The following is an 18,899-nucleotide window of genomic DNA, read 5'->3' on the forward strand; positions in this document are numbered from 1 at the left end:
CATAAGATTAAATCCATAAATCGAACGGTTAATATTAGTCGGTACAAACGGGACAGGACGGTACGGGACATGGATAGGACCGTGTACCTGTACCCCTAGAGGTCGGTTTTCAATTTTTGGACCGGTACCTGTACCCCCTTCCTCGGTTCGGTACAAAAACAGGTACGGTTTCACCGATTCCGGGACGGTCCGGTTTTTCGGCTCGGTTCCTGTGCACCCTTAAGCTTACCCAAACATTATTAGAAGTTTTTAGGGTATCGATTTTGTTTCTTCTATATCTCTGTCCGCAGTGTCATGAAAATATTGAGTATTTCTATCACCTAGAGCTATATATTGATCTGTACTTTTAATTTTCCAAAATTTTTCTCTTATATTATACCAATGGGAGAGTTTAGAATTAAGTTAACCTATTTCTCTAGCTTTGATATTGGATGGAAGATTTTTATTAGCTGTATCTAGTTTGTTGTCGGTGTTATGTATGCTTGTGTTTATATTGGCAATAAAAAGAACTAACGAACTTTGCCGATCAAATAAAATGGACTAACAAATAAATTAAATTAAATATTAGGCACTTAAAATAAAAAAAAAATTAGATAAATATCTTTATTACATAAATTTTATCTAGAGATGTGTGCATATATAAGATATAGAATCCAAAGGTTAGGTCGTGCACCGTTACAATATCTGTGACGAGGATAACCTGATCACAGCAGGACTCATATTGATGTTGAAATAGAAATGTAGCATCGTAACGTCTAACAATCTCCTCCCGGTCCTCCGAAAAAGAAGTTGAACGCCCACTTAGGATCCCAGTTTTCATCATTGTAGATTAAATCATAACAGTCGGATTTGTCCGCGTTAGTTTCATGGAAGAAATAATCTATTGGAAACTGCAAGTCGTAATTCTGGTCGACATACTGAAGGTTCCACATGGCTGAAACCTTGGTTATATCCCCATCTGGGAACTGACCATTTCCCATTGGGGGGCTTTTGGTAGTTTCGGGAGGAAATCTGACTTAGCCCTCCCCATGCAACGTACTGAACTCCTGAACGTAGGTAAGGTACCACCTCCTGCGGCCAGTAACCAACATCAGCTGTCTCACTTCCATGAACGGTCAACCACCAATTCCCCGTTTTAGCATCCTGCATTTATCATCAAATCAAAAATAGAAAACATAAAGGTATAAATATTCCGAAAAAAGAAAATTGAATAAAGGGGGATTTTGTGTTTCCCCCAAACAAGATATCTAAAAATTTGCATTACCCCTTTCTAAATTATTAATTGGTAAAACCCCCTATCTGTTATAACTGCCGTGATTCTTCTGTTAGCTATGCACGTGTAGTGCACGAGTGTAATTCCCTTTAGCCCCCAAAAATGAAACGTCTAGATCTTCCTTCTAATTTAATCTGACGGTTAAAGAAATATACGAACCCTAAAAACATATCATCTTCCTTACTGTGACACCGTCTATACCACCATCAAACACAAAATGAAGATGTAGGTTGAATTTTTCACTTAAACAAAGCTAATCAGGTCAAGAAACTTGGAATTGTGTTCACCAACTAATCATCCATAAGCACGAAAAATGTAATGGCGTATATGGGTGAAAATCATGCCGTCAATTTTTTTTTTATAGATGAAGACAACTACACAGGTGATTATGGAAAATCGCCAGTTTCTCTTCTATAGAGAGGACGACCACCACGGGTAGTATTTAATTTTTCGTCTTCTTTAATATTCTTAAGTTTTAGTGGAACGAAAAATTGGAGGGATTTTGGATCCGATGGTTTTGAAGATCAAATTTCACATTCATGGAGTCTTGCTGATAACAGATAGGTTTTATTATTCAGAAACTTAATTCGTCAATTGGGTTGTTCTTGAATTTTGGTTATGGTTGAGCTTTGACTAATGGTATCTTCAACATACCCAAATGGCTGTTTTTTGTCAAGAACAATGGGTTACAGGATTATATTTTTCCTGGTTAATTGGATTTGAATAGGATGATTAATCATGCTTGAATTAGAAAAATAAAAAATAACTTACCTTTGATTTATCGAATTGATTTGCAATGTTAGGTTTAAACCTGAAACCCTAAAGCTTATCAGATTCAAGTTACAGGTTTAATGACGACTGAAAAAAGAGGATTTTTTTTTGCGCTGGGAATTGCCAAAAGTATTTCCATTTTGCCACGTGAACACTGATGCTGAGTCATCTAACTGTGCCGTCACGGCACATCCAAGTTATAGGGGGTTTCACCAATTATTGATTAAAAAAGGAGATAATGCAAATTAAGTATCTTTTTTGAGGGGAAAACACAAAATCCCCTTGAATAAACCAGAATCCATAAATGATTAACATCCCCAGGTTGAATCTCATGGGTTATTCCGAGTGAGAGAGAGGGGTGGGTCCCATACCAAACCCATCCTTTACTAACCACCCGGTCAGACGGGTCCCACCCCATCTCTCTCACTATGTATAACCCGCGAGATGTGTAGCATTGGTCCTAAAAAAACGAATACAAAGACGACACTGGTAATAATGTGGGCCCTAGTTAATCCAGAGAGGGATGCAACCCGCCACCCCATGTGAGATGAACTCGGAACTGCTACATATCCCTAGGTTATCCCGGCAGAGAGAACAAGATGGACCCGATCAACCTGGTGGTTTAGCGAAGGTGGATTTAGCATGGATCCCATTTCTACCCTTTTAGTCGGGATAACCAGCGGAATATAAATTATTTTCATTTTGTAAGATTTTTTTTCTCAGTTTTTCTTGATGCCTATCGAAAATTGTTAAAATTTTATAAGGAATTGGTTAATCATAAGTTGAGCAGGCATTGTCCCTTGCAATGTACGGTGTGGAGATCCAATGAATTATAAGGATTGTCTTTATCATCAGGATTGGTAATAGTAGTGATGGCTCCCTCCTTCCGACAAAAGTCCTGGCGCACTCATCATTTTAAAGAAAGGTAGCGACTAAATACAATTTATGTTTGAGTTAAACGCAATCATAACTAAATACGACTTATTCGATCTATAATTAGCTAAATACAACCCCAATTACTTTCACCGATATTTTTATAAACAACCCATATATTTTTACCGACCGTCTAGGCTAAGTCTTACGGTATGTTAATCTAGCAATTAGATTAGCAGTTCACGTCAGCTAGGATTACTTCTGAAGTACTATAGAAGTGCTAATCTAGTAACTAGATTAGCAGTTCAGTCAGCTGGGACCACCGCCCAGCGCTGTTTGGTTCAGCGCTTTAAATCTCAGCCGTCAGATCAAAAAATAAATCACCCAGCGCTAAACCATTCAACGAAAAGGTGTTTTTTGTGGCGCTGAACCATTCGGCGCTTCAATCTCGTTAATAGCACGACTACGAGCACTTGATAGGAGAGAGAACTAGTGTTAACAAATAGACAACACTTTTTTTCTGAACTGCAACGCTTTTTGGCTAATCTAGCCGCTCAATCTAGCCCATAGTACTTAGCCTTATGGAAACCTTAAAATCTAGTTTCTTAATGTTTTTTCTTTCTCGTTAAAGAGACGAGGAAGTGACCATCACGGGCAGAGAAGGAGATCGTGAAGTGACCATCACAGGCACAGAGGGAGATCGTCTGCTAGCTTCTCTTTCATGATGAAACTGATTCGAAGAATGTGTTGATAACCATCAAATTCATTCTTCTCAAAAACCCCTTTTGGTTTTTCCGCAAAATAAAAAAACAAGGATGCCTGAACTTACTTCTTATTTGTTTTCATAAACCTTAACTTCATTTAAATAACAAAGGTCATTTTGAGTCATTGTTTTCATAAACCATAACCTTATTTAAATAACAAAGATTTTATTTTAATTCACAAGACTTTGGCCTAGACTGTGTGTTAGGATTTAAATAATAGTTGATTTATTGAAGAAAAAAAAATGGAAGAAAAAAAACTTTAAATATAATTTTAAAATACGGTAATTGAAAAATGATTAGTTATTTTTGGTTGGTTATTTTGGATTATGAGTAGGATTTGACTTGATATTTTTGGTTTGCATTTGGTTATTTATGAAATATAATGAAAATTTTAAAGGCGATAGAGTATTTTGGTTGTATTTAATCCAAAGATGGATTGTATTTAGTCACTGCTTTAAAGAAAAATAAGTAAAAGAAAAAAAGATTGTACCATGAAAAGGCTACTTATTTATGAAACATACAAATTTATGTTTCCTAGACTGAAATCGTAATTTTGTATCCAAACAAGTGCACAAAGGAAATGATAAAATCGCATGTTTGTAAGAATAACAACTCATTGTTAAGTACGATGAAATTTTTTCACATTTTCTTCGTGAGTACTAGTGAGGGATAAAGGTTCTCATTGATGTGAATGTCGGTAGAATTCTCACAAACCCCTTACTTGTGGTTTGGGCTATAGGTAGGGGGTTATCAAGGCATATAGGTAAAGTAGTATTTGGTTTGAGTTAGATCATGAGTTTCCATATCATCTAATAAGTGATGATGTCATCCGTAAGATCATCGAGATTTAGTATCATATTGTTAACCGATTGTCATATCAGATGATATCATGTCTAACATTTGTATTATTATAAAATTTTAATTATCGATCGCAGTTTGTTCTGACAATACTTAAACCATGATCCATAAGTTGATTATGATTTAGTTTAAACATGTTCTGATTTGGTTGTTTTTCTTATAATCTGCAAGTCTAGTGCAAGGTACAAAACCAAATCAATCCAAGAACTATAGTTCTCTCCATACATATTACTTTTATGTTTAAAATTCTTATATTGAAAGTTATATTCGAACTCAGATATCATATTACACGATTTTTATAACATGTACATGCAATTTCACGAAGAGGAGATGCTTGTCTGGAGAGTTAATTGTTCTGTCATTAGTTTGATTCATAGTAGAGAGGAAGATAATACACCCAAGGACTTCAGACTTATAAGCATGATGAGAGTGTACATAAAATCATTTCCTAGATACTTTTGTTGAGGTTGGAAGTTGTTGTCTACAAGCTTGTTTCGGATAATCAGGGGGGCTTACCCAAGGAAAGAAGATATTAGACGACATATTGGTGGCTTGGGAAATTGATTGATAAAAGACTCAAATCTGGTACTCCCGGTATGCGTACAAGCTTTATGTGCAGAAAGCCTTTGATAATGTTAGTTGGAAACTATTGATTAAGTGTTATCGGCAAGGTATGGTCTGAAATAGAGAACTACACAACACTCTTTACTCATGAATGAAACCTCAATGCAAAATATTTTAACCTCTGAAAGGAATAAGACAAGGCGACTCACTTTCACCACTTTTATTCATTATAGTTGCTGAAATTTTTACTAAGCTCATGAATTGATTCATGCAACTTGATTAACATGATTAAAGGTTTCTTTATAAAATAAAGGGTAATTGTATCTCATCTGCAATTTGCAGATGACAATTGGTCTTCTGATAGGTGTGTAAAAAACCTTGATATTTATCTGTTGTTTATGCTTTCTTCGCGAGTTTTCTTGTAAATTATGTATCTTAGGCTAAGTCCTATGGGCTAGATATCTAGCTGCTAGATTGGCCATCCACGTCAGATAGGGCAACCTCCTAAGTCCTATGGGAGTGCTAATCTAGCAGCGAGATTAGAAGTCCACGTCATCTGGGACCACCGAGCGCCGAACCATTCAGCGTTTAGGTCACTTTCTGAGCGTGGAACCATTCAACGTTTTAATCTCAGCCGTTAGATTTTTGTGATTTTTGTGAGCGTCGAACCATTCAGCGTTTTGGTCACTTTTTGAGCGCCGAACCATTCATCGTTTCAATCTCGCTGATAGTTTGACTGCGAGCAAATGCTAGGAGAGAGAAGTATCCAAAAGTAGTGTTAACTTTTTTCCCACACTTTTTTCATGATTTGCAACACTTTTTGGCCAATCTAGCAGTTCAATCTAGCCCATAGGGGTTAGCCTTATGTTTGCTTTTGAGTTTATCAGGTAAAATGGAGTCATTTGAAGCGAAAGGAGGAGAAATCACCCATTTAACGCAAAAAGGAAAAGAAGATCAATTCACATGCGAGTTACATTTGGAATCGGCTAAGAATATGCGCAGCAAGGAAGTGAATAGGCAGTCGGTTCCGCGAAACTGACAGGCCAAATGAGATTTGGTTGGCCCTTACCCAACACATGACCTAAAAATCAGAGAGGAACCGATTCTCTCATCATTGCCTTATTTTTCTCTATCTCTACCTGAAACCGAGATGGCTGCACCTCGAGAGATTCAGAGATGAAGTTGGTGGAATTGAAACAAGCTGCTGCTGCTGGCGAAGGAGATCAGCGTTTGATTGCTGAGACGAATTAGGGGGTCAATGTTAATCAATTGAGAGAAAAATGGAGTTTTGCTGTGAGTTTCTTCTACGGATCGAAAAGATATCGAGGATTATAAAGAATGGGTCGCTGTTGATGTTTACAAGGGTGAAGAAATTGATGTTCAGGGAGATGAAATCAAGAATTTCATAGAGGGGTTTTCTGTCGATTGAGGTGATAAATGAAAGAGATTAATGAAGGGTTTGGATGATTTCAAATTGGGAAGATGGCTGCTGTGACTAGGGAAATTGGTTTCAGTTAATCACCAATGAAGCATTGAAGATCAGAGAAGAAGATGCCGCTGAAGCTGTGATGGGTCTCTGGCAATCGATAGGATTAAGTGTGATTCAAAGACAGAGAAGAGCTGAACCTGTAGCTATTGCAGAGAAGAACAGGGAGAAAGAAGGGTTTCAGTGAATGGAATCTGAGACAGAAAAGTGGGTATCGCTGTTGAATCGAGAAGAAACTCTGGTGGTGATTTGAACCTGAGAAGAAAGAAGGTGATGCTGCTGGTGAAGCTCATATCAGTGGTAGTTCTCAAGGGTCTAATGGGTTGTTTTCAAGGGTTATGAACTGAGTTAGTGTTGATGCTGTTGTCCAAATGGAACTGAATTACAGGGATGTGAACTGATGGTGCTGCCACTGTTACAGGTTGCAAGTGCAATGCAGGAAAAAGAAGCAATGGAGATTTCCAAGGTTGTGAGCTGAGTTGCAGCTGTTGCAGGTGCAGTTCTGGTGGAGGAATTGAGCTGCAGACCAAGAACAAATGGGTTCTAGTGATTTTGAGATGGAAATGGCAGTGATAATGTTGCGGCTTGTGCTGGTGAATTGCAAGTGATGGTGCTCAAGTTATGGTGATGGCTAAGTTATTGCAGCTGCAATTCAGGTGAAGCTGAGGGCTAGGAATGAACTGAGCTGAAGTGGTGAATGGATTGCAGGGAGCAGGTGATGTTGATTTCAAGGCTGGTGCTGTTGTTGCAGTAGCTTGATTTGCAAGAGGGCTGTGAATTGCAATGCAGGGAAGCTACAGGATTGAGGAGCTGCAACTGGTGGTGAGTGGAGGAATCTGATGCTGCCAGGGATTAGGTGATAGGGGTTGAACCGGCAGTGAGATAGAGAAGTGTGTGCCTGAGATGGAGCTATGAACTGATGCTGCAATGAGAAGGATTAGGAGAAGAATGGAGCTGTTCTGGATGAGGGCAAGGGAAGTTAGTTTGAGTCGAATCTGAAGTTGGAGGTGTGTTGCTACTGTTGTTGGTGACAGGGAGGACAAGAAATGTTGAATGATTGTGTACCTGCAATTGGAGATGCTGCTGTTAAGGGTTAGAGATGTGGTGGCAGGCCGTGATGTTGCAGCTGCGACGTGAGAAGATGAATTACAGATTTGAGGTTGTGCTGCATGTAAGGAAAGACAAAATGGTGGAGCTTTGTATTGCAGTCAGCTACCTATGTTGCAGGTTATGAAGTTGCGGGGAAGCGGCAAGCTGAACCGCAGTGTGCAAGTGAGCTGCAAGTGGTTGTTAAGATAGTTGCAGTTAACAAAGAGATTGTATTGCTGCACAGGTAGTTGAGATGGTCAAGACTGCAACAGGAAGAAATGGAAGAGCTGCAATAAAGGCCTGAGATTGTCCCGAATCGGAGTACAGCGAGTTGACTCGCAGATCCAGTAACTGACTCAGATGTGGGCTTGGACCTGTTGGATTTCACTCATGGGCTAGATATACTATTGGTTTTTGGACGCGACTTGTTGAAGATGAAGGCAGAGAAAGTATATAAAGGGCGAGTTCTATTCTAATAAGATTATCTTTGTTTCTACTTTTGTTCTAGGGTTTTACAACATGATAGGTTTTCTCTTCCTTCTTGTTATGAACTCCATTGATATGAGTAGTTAATCTTATTATTGGTTATGGATTAATTTGATTTCACAAAACATGCTTCTTTTATTAATAAATTAGTTTTGTCTCATAATTATCGATCTTGATTCACTATATATATCGCCATGTATGATTTGAATATTTGTTTAGTTGAGTGGCCAATTGATTGAACTCGTATTCACATCTAATGCTAGTTTAGGGTGTTTCATACGTAAAAGTGATGCATCTTGAATACAAGTAGCACAAATATGATTATTGCTTGTAGTGATATATCCTAGTAATCATATGTGAACCATGACCTTTGTTAAATCAGATTAATGCTTTTACACGTTCGGTTGCTTTGATTGGCCTGATTTCATAGAACTTAGTGCATCTAAGGAATTAAACTTGATTAGTACTTTTACACGTTAGGTTGTTCTCTTAGATAGAAATCATACTCGCATCTTTTAATGTGTTTATTGATGACAAGAGGAAATTAGCGGGATATTCTTGCGATCAAGGTATCCCAGGGCCTTTGATAATAAGAGATTAAATATCAATTCTAGTTATTATGACAAGAGCATGTTAGTGAATGAAAACGAAATCCTTAACTAATACTTTCGCATACTTAATTTGATTTGTTTTATTTGTTTCTTTGCTTTTATATTTGTCTAGTTTATTAAAAATCAGAAAAATCCCCCCTTGTTATTTATAGGAAACCGAAAACATATTGACAACCTAGTCCTCTCTGTGGGAATGATCCTTTCTTGCCCTTGCTTCGTTATATATTTTGAGTAGTAAGAAAGTGTAATTATTTTTGACGCCTACGACATCGATCATCTTCCTAGATATAACAAAGGACTGGGTGGAAAATATGCTTTTGATACTGCAAATCTTTGAAGCAATTACTGTTTTGAGAATCAACATTGCTACAACGCATGTAGTCAGTGTAATATCGGACATCAAGATCAACGATTTGGCTGATATTTTGGGATGTCATATTGAGAAACTCCCACTAAAATATCTTTACATGCCAATTGAAGACAAGGGTAATGTTGTGGAGATTTGTGATGAGATTTTGGAGAAATTTCAGAAGAAACTCACACCAATGATGAGAAATTACCAACAAAAGCAGGCAAAATGATATTAATAAAAACTACCCTCTTAACACTGCATATATATTATGCAATATGTATTTGTACATATTCATATACAATATTCTAGCAGTTGTGAAAAATAAATTGACACATCTCATGAGGGATTTAATGTGGGGTTTGACTAGGGAGAAGGAAAAGATTAAGTGGGTACGTTGGGAAAATATACCCAAATATTTTTCGGGGTCTTGAGCTTAGAAGTTTGAGGCAAACAAATCAGTCATTATTAGCCATATCGACTAAGAGATACCAAAATGAAAGACATTCTCTATGGAAGAAGGTTATGGATGGAGAGGAAGCTGATTTATAAGTGGAGGACAATAATAAGCCAATTTATAGAAGGGTGCGGAAATGATTTAAAGGTACCAAAATATGTAATTGAAGTTTACACTTCAAAAAATATTGGCAATGGGATCTCTATTAAATTTTGGTTCGACAAATGGAACGACGGAATGTTGCTAAAAGATACTTTTCGTGTGGCTTATAAGATTTCTGCAAACAAGCAAGCAAATATAGTTGAGATGCTATGTCAAGGAAGGTGGGACATCAAATTCATAAAGATTCTAAGATCAGCTGAATTAAATCAAATTGTTACAATGATGGTGTACCAAGACTCTCCTCCATTTATTAATGCATGCAGATACAATCATAACTCATATAAGTAAGAAGTATTAGGTTAAGTATTGCTATGAATGGTTATTTTCTTAAGAAGATATTGGGCATCGAGGTCAAATATTCTCTCATATAGCATTTGGATCAAACATGTTCCCCTAAAAGTACAGTTTTAAATGTGTTCAATAGTATATAGTGCAATACCAACAATAGATAATCTGAACAAAAAGGGATGTGATATAATTCAAAAGCAATGCAATTTGTGTCAGGTCGAAGAAGAATTTGCAGACTACATACTTCTCCATTATAGGTATATTAGCAAGATATGGAATTACTTGGTGCCAGCTGGGACTATAAGGCAAGAGTTATTACATTGGAAATACAAAGCAGTTAAGAAATTGGAGAGGAAGTTGTGGCTTGTCATCATATTTGGAATATGTTGGGTGTTATGAGGCGAATGGAAGTTATAACATATAAAAAGGGTAAAGACATAGATATGCTCATAAACAAGATTGAAATGCAATTTTTTATCTGGGTCATGATCCGAAATGGTTAATGTTTCATATGTTCATGGATCTTGGAATAAAACTGGAAATTTCTTTTACAATCTAAGAAGTTAAGAGTTTTATAAAGGATGTAATTAGTAGTATAACTTGAGATCCTCTCCGACGAGTTCATAGTTCTCTGTGGAAGAATGTTTCCAGTCAGTTTATTTTCAACTCAATTGAGATTCTTTGTTTTGATGTAACGATGTGGGTTGTTATTTGTGATTTGTATACTGTTTTCCTCATGGATTTGGTTGGCATTCTTTGGCATAGAAACAATCAAAGATTTTTATCAGCTTTATTTCTAATGATGGAGCAATTCAAAGTCTCAACAACAACTCTTGCATCGACTTCAAATACATCAAAAAGGTATATGTTATATTTTTTGTTGTTGGTGTTGAGAGGATTTCATTATCTCTTATGTTAGATGTAGTATGTACGATTACTACGTTAGTTTTACCTGTTTTAGGTTTAGTAAAGAAAAAAAGGACGTAACACCTCTATCAAGATTATCATCTAGTTCATATGCTACTTCAGTTGTTACCACTTCTCCAACGCCGAGTCAGCACGATACTTTCTGTTACAGACACCTACAGACCGATTCAGACACCTAAAGACCGATTTATACTAATACTGCTATTTGAGACACTTTGGTTATGTTTTGGATACTATTACTACTAGTTGGGTCTTTGTTACCTTGATTTCAATGGGCAATCTAAACTTTAAAAACTCCAGTACATGTTATTTACATGAACTGAGGAACATTGGGTTGGACTTGATCCAGTCATCGCTTTGTGCCTTGACACATTCTGGTTTTGTTTTCAAAATCAGTTTGGCCATAAATGTTTGGTACTCTCCTTTGCGAAAGAAAAGGTTTTATGAAAAAAAAATTAGTTCTGAAGGGATATATTTGATAGACAAGAATTGATGGAGATACTACAATATATGTAACTGTTTTACGATCTTGAACAATTTCTGTAAGGTTTTCGATTACCTAAACCAGATTTATCAATATATGTTATGAGGTTAGCCTCTTTTTCGAAAAAAAAAAGAAGTTAGTATTATAGCTAGTGGGTGCTAGAGCCTAGAATGCATATCTAGGTTATCATCAGTTTTTTTCATTTTAATAAGGTTTTAGCCTTTTCCCTAAAAAAAAATTAAAAAAATACAAATATGAAAATGTGACATAAGAATGAGCAATTACTTTATACGCGTATTCTGCCTAAAATGACCTCAAGAAGGGAAATGATGAACCATTTTTTGGAAATGGTGGGTTCCCGCTGAATGTTATCGGACCCGTGAAATAAAAAATCATATGACAAGGTGGATTTTATATAATTTTTCACACGGTCCACTAAGAGTTTTTGTTCAATGAGTGGAAACAAGTCCAAAAGTAAAAGGAAAACTCTAGTTAAGGTTCTTATCCCATAATGAATTATTTACTTATTTACCTAGTCTGTCTGGGGTTTTGAAAACGGTCAGCTTTGCTCTAACAAAGAAAATGGTTCAAGCGACACCGAAAGCTATCCCGTACTTGCAACTCTCTTTATATCACTCGATATCCATAGAATCATATCTATTTTTTATTTTATTTTGAACCAATCTGCTTTTTGTAGAATTTCGTTGTTTATCTCGATACAAAAATAACTTATTCAAAATTTCTTCATCTTAAATACTGAGTTAGGGTGGGGCAATTAAGATTTTGAGTATTCTTTTCGTATATGAATTAAGTTTAGGTGTGAATAACACTTTCTTTTTTAATTTTCTCTAAAATTCATTGAAAATCATCACCAAAAGTTGCTCATCACCAACTATAGTCAATTGGCAGCGTTAAGTCTATTGGGTAACATTCACTGATTTGGATTAATTTCAAGTCGGCACAGCGAATTTGTTTAGTTTTTATTAAATATAAATTGAAGAATCATCATCAAAGACTGATTTTATCTATACGTAGTTGAACAACATTAACAATATCAACTTTTTGGGTTGTTCTGAGTTGGAAATCTTCAGATCTTGTCTTAGTGAAGTGGTGGTATACACCCCATTGTGTTTGTGTGATTTTACTGTTTCTTGCTAAATTTTAATGAAGAAATATCTTGTGTGGTTTACTTAATTAGTTACTTCACCATATCTGATTACACTCGTGTTCTTGTTGTAGAGGAGGAACTACTTTATTGTTTGTTTGCCAGCCTTAAGCTTTCTGTCGATGAGGTTATTAGGCCGACAATCTATAACACTTTCCCAGTTCATTTCAGTGAAGAAATGAGTAACCTAATAACAGGTTGAACCCTCGTTGTGGATCTGGTGCTAAGTAGGCTAAGTCTTCTTACAAGGAACGTTAGCCAATTAGGAATTTCAGAGATATAGAAAAAGTTTTTATGCAAGAGGTTTTTAGAAATACTTAATGAGTTCATATATTTTAGGAAACTCTCTGGATGAGTACTACGGAATATCAATGATTCATAGAGACAAAAATATATAGGAATTTCATCTTACATACATCATTTTTTTGTTTATCAAGACAACCTATGTACAAAAATATTTTTAATAATCAAATGTGTAAGTAATTTAGTGAAACAAATATAAGTGTGTACATTGCTAAAAGAAATTGTAATTATTATGTCAACTATGATAAAACCGAGCTGAACATGATCACCATGAAGGGTTGGAATCTATCATGAATTTATCATAGTTTCTATTTTATTTATTTGAACTTAATCCTAGATTATTTGGTTATTCTTATTATTTTGATTTTTAATGTTAAAAATAAATAAATAACTAAAAGTCTCTTAAAATATTGCCTATATAGGAAAGACCTTTTTCAATCATTCTATGATACATTTTTACAAAAAAGTCTCTGCAAATTCCTTAAAGCTTCAAATTCCTGATTCTTAAAATATTCCCAAGGGTATGTTTCTGTACCGGGGTTTTCTTTCAATCCCATGTGTGGTTCAAGTATTCTTTTTTTAATGCCATCAAATCCGATGAAACTTATATCTCTTCACAAAAGATAGAGGTAGCAATATTATAGAAGCTCGAGAGCATCACGATCGATTGATAGTTAGGATGATTAAATTCTTCACATAAAATCTAAAATCTTACGAACCTCTATATCATATGACGTGATTTATTTATTTTGAATCAAGTTTTAGTTGTACTAGGCTAATTAAGATAGGTTTTATCGTAGGAAGTATATGGTGGTGCTTTATAGTACCAGTCGTTATATTATCAACATCTTTGAATTTGGTAGAGTTATTTTTAATAGGTACAAAGCCTTCAGAAACATAGTATACTTCGGAGTTGTAGAAGTTTTAGTTAGTCGATGACATGTTACCTTCCTACTTCGCACATATTTAGTTATTTATGGTAGTTTAGATCCAACAAATAAATTGATGAATAAAGTTGCCTATTGTGATATACTTGTTATGTTTGTATCTTTATACCTTTACCAAAGAATAAAAAAGTTATTCGTGTTTGTGACTTGAAAATTTACTAATTTTCTACCGACAAGGTTGGTTCGACCCTAGCAGCTTAAACTCTTTGTCATATAGGCCTCATAGAAGGGTCACGAATCATCTTTGGGGTTAACATTGTTCCTTTGAAGTCTATTAATTTTCATATTTTGATAGTCTTGAGGTAGCACATTTGGCAGTTGTGGTTTCTATAGTGTTGATAAGGGTTTTATATGTTGTGATTTCGTCTGTTGATATTGATTTTCTTCAATATTATTTCTATACATTTAATTCCATTTGCTTTTAGTTAAAAAATATTATAAATTTACATTTTCCTTTGTAAAGTTGTGGAGCTTTTTGCCACATCTTGAACTGAGTAATGTGGATGAATATTTAGCTTAAAATTGAGATGTTCTATTTTTATTAAATTTTCTAAAAGAAAAAGGAGACGTGATCTCTATTTTTGAGGAATAACCAGTGGTAATAATAGTTGTGTCACAAATTGAAACATTGTATATGTATATATGACCAAATAAACCATGAAATGTGATGTGTGCTTTCCAAATAAAATGTCATGACAATTTGGATGGAATTTTTTTTTGGATATATAAAAGAAGGACATAATTTGGTTATAATGAAAGAAGTTAAGTATACCTGGTGGACGAAAATTGTTACCGCAAGCATATCTGGGTTACCATATTCAGATACATGCTCAAAGCGCATACCAACATAAGTGGAACCGCTTACTTGTATAAAGCCTGTGCATTGCAAATTGACGCACCCATTTTCCGGTCCATCCTTTAATTCAAATTCAATACAACACTATTAATTAGAGCGATACAATCTAAGTAATATAAAAGAAAAGACCTATTTTTGGTTGGTCACAAAACACAAAATTGTTTTACCTTAATATTACAAATATGAACTACCATTATATAGTACTTGAGGGTAGAAACGTATATTAAACAAATATTTACATATTTATAGGAATACCGTTATTTTTAAGATACATCAAAAAGTTTTAAAACGTATTATCTTTCAAGATACACACCGGTTTTTTATAAAATTAATATATTTGAAAAGTCTTTGAATTATCTACATAACAAATATAAATAAGAGGATAAATTCTTATTTTACGCATTTTTTTTATTTATTTCAAATTTTGTGTTGTTCAATGAGTCAACTTCAGGCATGTGCATCGCATATATGTTCTGGATAGTAAATAATAATAAAAATATAAAGAGTTAAGACATGCATTTTGCATACTAGAGTTTGACTATTGCACACTATGTATCGAAGAAGTCTAAATTTTATCTATATAATTTTTTTGATTGCATGCCAAACGGAAAACTATTGGAAAACACGAATGATCGGAGGTTAATGAAAAAGTAAAGGTGAATGACTCACAAATGTGAGTTCGGGACTTTCAGTGGTTTTGGATGGGACCTTCTCCTATTATGAATATGGTTTGAAGGGAAGAATTGGGATGGGTCTACACATGGGGCAGGCTCAATGGTCAGAACAGTCAGGAAACAAGTCTAAGCCCATGAAAAGTATCAGAACTTTGTTTGGTTCGTTTTACCCGTATTGTTTTCATACTTACTCTCCATAATGCGAAAAGATGAGTACCAGAGTCACCGAAAATTGTTGGCGCCACCTTGTCATAATCCAAAAAAAAAAAAATTTAGTGGTAGAAGATATGTACAAAATGCATTTTTAATGCTACACGATAAACTTGTCAAAGGATGTATAAAAATTGGTTCCAACTTCTATCATGGAGATTTAACAAAGGCAACCCAAATGCATATGAACCATAGACTTTGGCAAAAACCTATTTCCAAATGTGGTATTAGCCGAGGGATATTGGATAAAACTATTAGTCTCTATGTTGGTTTAACAACAAAACATGATTTGTATTCTTTTAAACTGGATTAGTACAAATCCTAATAAATGAGGTTAAGGTCTGTTCATGTTAATTATGTATATTTAAGGGTTCATAAAGATATATAAGTATCTCATAGACTATTTGGAATGACATGCTAGTTATAATAATGTTATGTGATGTTGTTTTCCAACTCTTGATGGAAGGTTGAATGACACGTGTCTTTCCTAGCATGATGTGGACTCCATTGTAGCTCTTGGTTAAAAATAAATTTTCCATCATTAAAGAATAAGAGAAAATAGAATTGGAAGTGTCTACCTACAAGTTTTCTTTCTACTGTTTTGTTAAATCTAAGGCATGTATTTACACTTCCTATCTACTTCATATTAAGTATTTTCAGTTGTTGAATATGTGATCCTAGAACATGCATAAAACTATATATCAACATAAAATATTAAGCATGTTCACATAAAACATGATTATAGTTAATAAAAAATTATAAAGTATGATTTATAGGCTAATATTCTAACAAAAACAACTTAAACTTAAGTGAAGAGAAACATAAGACCATGTTGTTAATGTGTTCGATGCGAGTAGTTACAATAAGCTCTTACTTTACGACAATAAGGATTTTTTTTGTAAGGTTAAGTTGTGCGATAGACAGTCATATACTACCAAAGGACAATAGTGTCGAAAAAAAAGGACATCGTTGCACGTGTAAAATTAAGGCAGTCAAGAATATAACTTTGTACCATCCATCCGGCTTGTATGGTCGTGAAATTATCGGCTGTTCCGGATTCAAGCCACAGTAGACTAGCGCTTTGCTGATCCTTCTCCACGGATGATGGATTGTCTATCTTAACATCCGCTTTAAGTCCCCGATATGGAATTACAGGATCTTCCTGTGTAGAGTTGGTGGATTGACGAATTGCCACCTGGGAGAAGAAGTTGATTAAAATTTTGTGTAAAAAACATAAAACGAAAAATAACTTCTTCTTTTATAAGAATAACTTAGATAAAGTATTTGAATTTACATGTTGACCAGGAGGTTGGACAATTATTTCATTAGGAGCACGCACATGGCTGAGCATAATTGATTTTGAAAAAGATTCAGCTCCAAGTAGCTCTTCTCTGCTAGTTCTTCTGATAGGAACCGTCCCTTTTAGGCATCGATAGCCGTTAAGATTGACCTTCTTGTTCCATGATTGGCTGGCAGATGATGGTGATACACCTCTTGGATTAAAACTGGGTCTCAACTAGATATGTATCAAATTTTTAGACAAGTTAAAAAGTACGGAAAAACTACTATATATAATCGAACTGGATTTTATCAATTGGATATATATACGGAAAGGAAAATGATTGACATCCCACGGGTTGTCCCGCAACACACATGGGGGTGGGACCCACACCAAACCCACCCCTCCAAATCCGCCGAGCAATAAAAAAGTTTGAATTTTGTCTCTTACGGGACACACGGATCGAGCCGGCCGTGAGTCTATCACTTTCCGGAACGGAAATACTATTCCGCTCCCTTATTTCCTCCATACTCTCCTCCTTGTCCAACGTGGTAAGATGATGTGGACAAAAACTAAAACCACGTAAGATGTTTTTCTCCTCCCTTCTTTTTTTACTCTATCACCTGTTCTTCCTCAAATCTCCAGATCCCACTCTATTTTATCTCATCTTCGCCAAAAATAAGTAAATCAGTATCTCAATTATCTAATGGTGGTAACCAATTACTGGTGAAATACTTGATTTTTTTGATTAACCAACTAATTAATGATCCCGTGCATTTTTCATTATCAATTGCATATCACAATATGTGTCAATCAATCCATAAATGTATGAATCGGCGAGAATACTCTCCTCATCATTTTTGCTCTACCAATCTTTAATTAGGTCAAAATAGAACAAGATGAAAATCCATTGAGACTTAATTTTATCTTAATGCTCAAGGGAAATTTAATCTTATGTACTTGTTATCACTACTGCATAAAAACGTTTCCAAATCCATTATAAGGAGTACTGAGATAAAAATCTGATTGTAAGAACAGGTACCCATAGATCTTTATAACCAATCAGGCAAATTTCAATCAGGCAAACCTTAATCTTATTATCCTTATTTGTACTTTTTGTGAGTTTGAATCTTTACTTAGATTTGTAATCAATCAGGCAAATTCCAGATCTTTATGTTAGATTAAAGTTCAGATCTCTTGAACATTTAAATAATAGATCTGTAAATGTATGTATAGGAGAGAATACTACAGATATAGGATCATGACAACCTTAATCCAACAAGTGACCAAGACAAGCTTATGCAGCGAAATAGTGTTCATTCAAGCTTATGCAGCGAAAATCTCTAAATTAGTAGAGGGAGGCCATTATCAGTTCTTTGACGACTACTACGACACATAAAGACAAAGAGAAAATAGTGAAGATGATACTCAATCAAACAACATATTTGAGCAAAGGCTTCCAAATTATTTCGCAACGATAATTAAGATGATATACAGGGGGGATTTGGAGAAGAAACAGATACAGGGGAAAGAGTAGAAAAAGAAAGAGGAAAGAGATGAACAACTCACATGGTTTTACACAGATTTCGTACACGTCATCTTGCCACGATGGACAGGGAGGAGATAAGGGCGCGGAATAGCATTGCCGATCGATTGGTGGGTATTTAAAGTATTCAAATCAAACCTGCTTGGAGCTTTTCCAATGTAATGTGTGTGAGGAAAAAAGTCTTCATCCACGTAGGAATCACATTTGTTTTTTCCAAAATCCTTCTCCAATCCTAATTTATTTGACTAGTATGGTGGTGACATGACACAAATTAACATAGACATCCTCTTGATCAACCTCTTGTTTCATAGATTCACCAAGAGGATTTGTAACCATCCTAGTCACCTTTATTAAAATTAAAAATAGATTTTCAAAAATGATTTATATATTAAATCTAAACCTAAATTTAAGATCTCTCAACGATTTTTTCTTCCCTGCTCTTTTTTTTTTTGAACAAAGACTGTTCGTCCTTTTTTT

At 35.1% G+C, this 18,899-nt stretch overlaps 1 protein-coding gene across 5 annotated transcripts; it reads right to left on the bottom strand.

Moving 5' to 3' along the window:
• Positions 1-578: 578 nt before the first annotated feature.
• Positions 579-18,505, bottom strand: LOC113310859. 5 transcript variants are annotated; one of them, XM_026559665.1, is made up of 6 exons: positions 18,446-18,505; positions 16,892-17,543; positions 16,610-16,792; positions 15,579-15,632; positions 14,630-14,773; positions 579-1,143 (listed from the first exon to the last, which is right to left on the bottom strand). In XM_026559665.1, the coding sequence occupies exons 2-6, from the start codon at positions 16,946-16,948 to the stop codon at positions 865-867; spliced, it is 717 nt and encodes a 238-aa protein (XP_026415450.1). In that variant the 5' UTR covers positions 16,949-17,543; positions 18,446-18,505; the 3' UTR covers positions 579-864. The 5 variants fall into 5 exon arrangements, with proteins under 5 accessions (XP_026415450.1, XP_026415452.1, XP_026415451.1 ...); XM_026559667.1 differs by having other exon boundaries at positions 16,892-17,066; positions 18,446-18,504; XM_026559666.1 differs by having other exon boundaries at positions 16,892-17,113; positions 18,446-18,501.
• Between the last annotated feature and the right edge of the window lie 394 nt (positions 18,506-18,899).

This window comes from Papaver somniferum, chromosome 9, assembly GCF_003573695.1.
Source record: "Papaver somniferum cultivar HN1 chromosome 9, ASM357369v1, whole genome shotgun sequence".
In the NCBI taxonomy this organism is placed as follows: domain Eukaryota; kingdom Viridiplantae; phylum Streptophyta; class Magnoliopsida; order Ranunculales; family Papaveraceae; genus Papaver; species Papaver somniferum.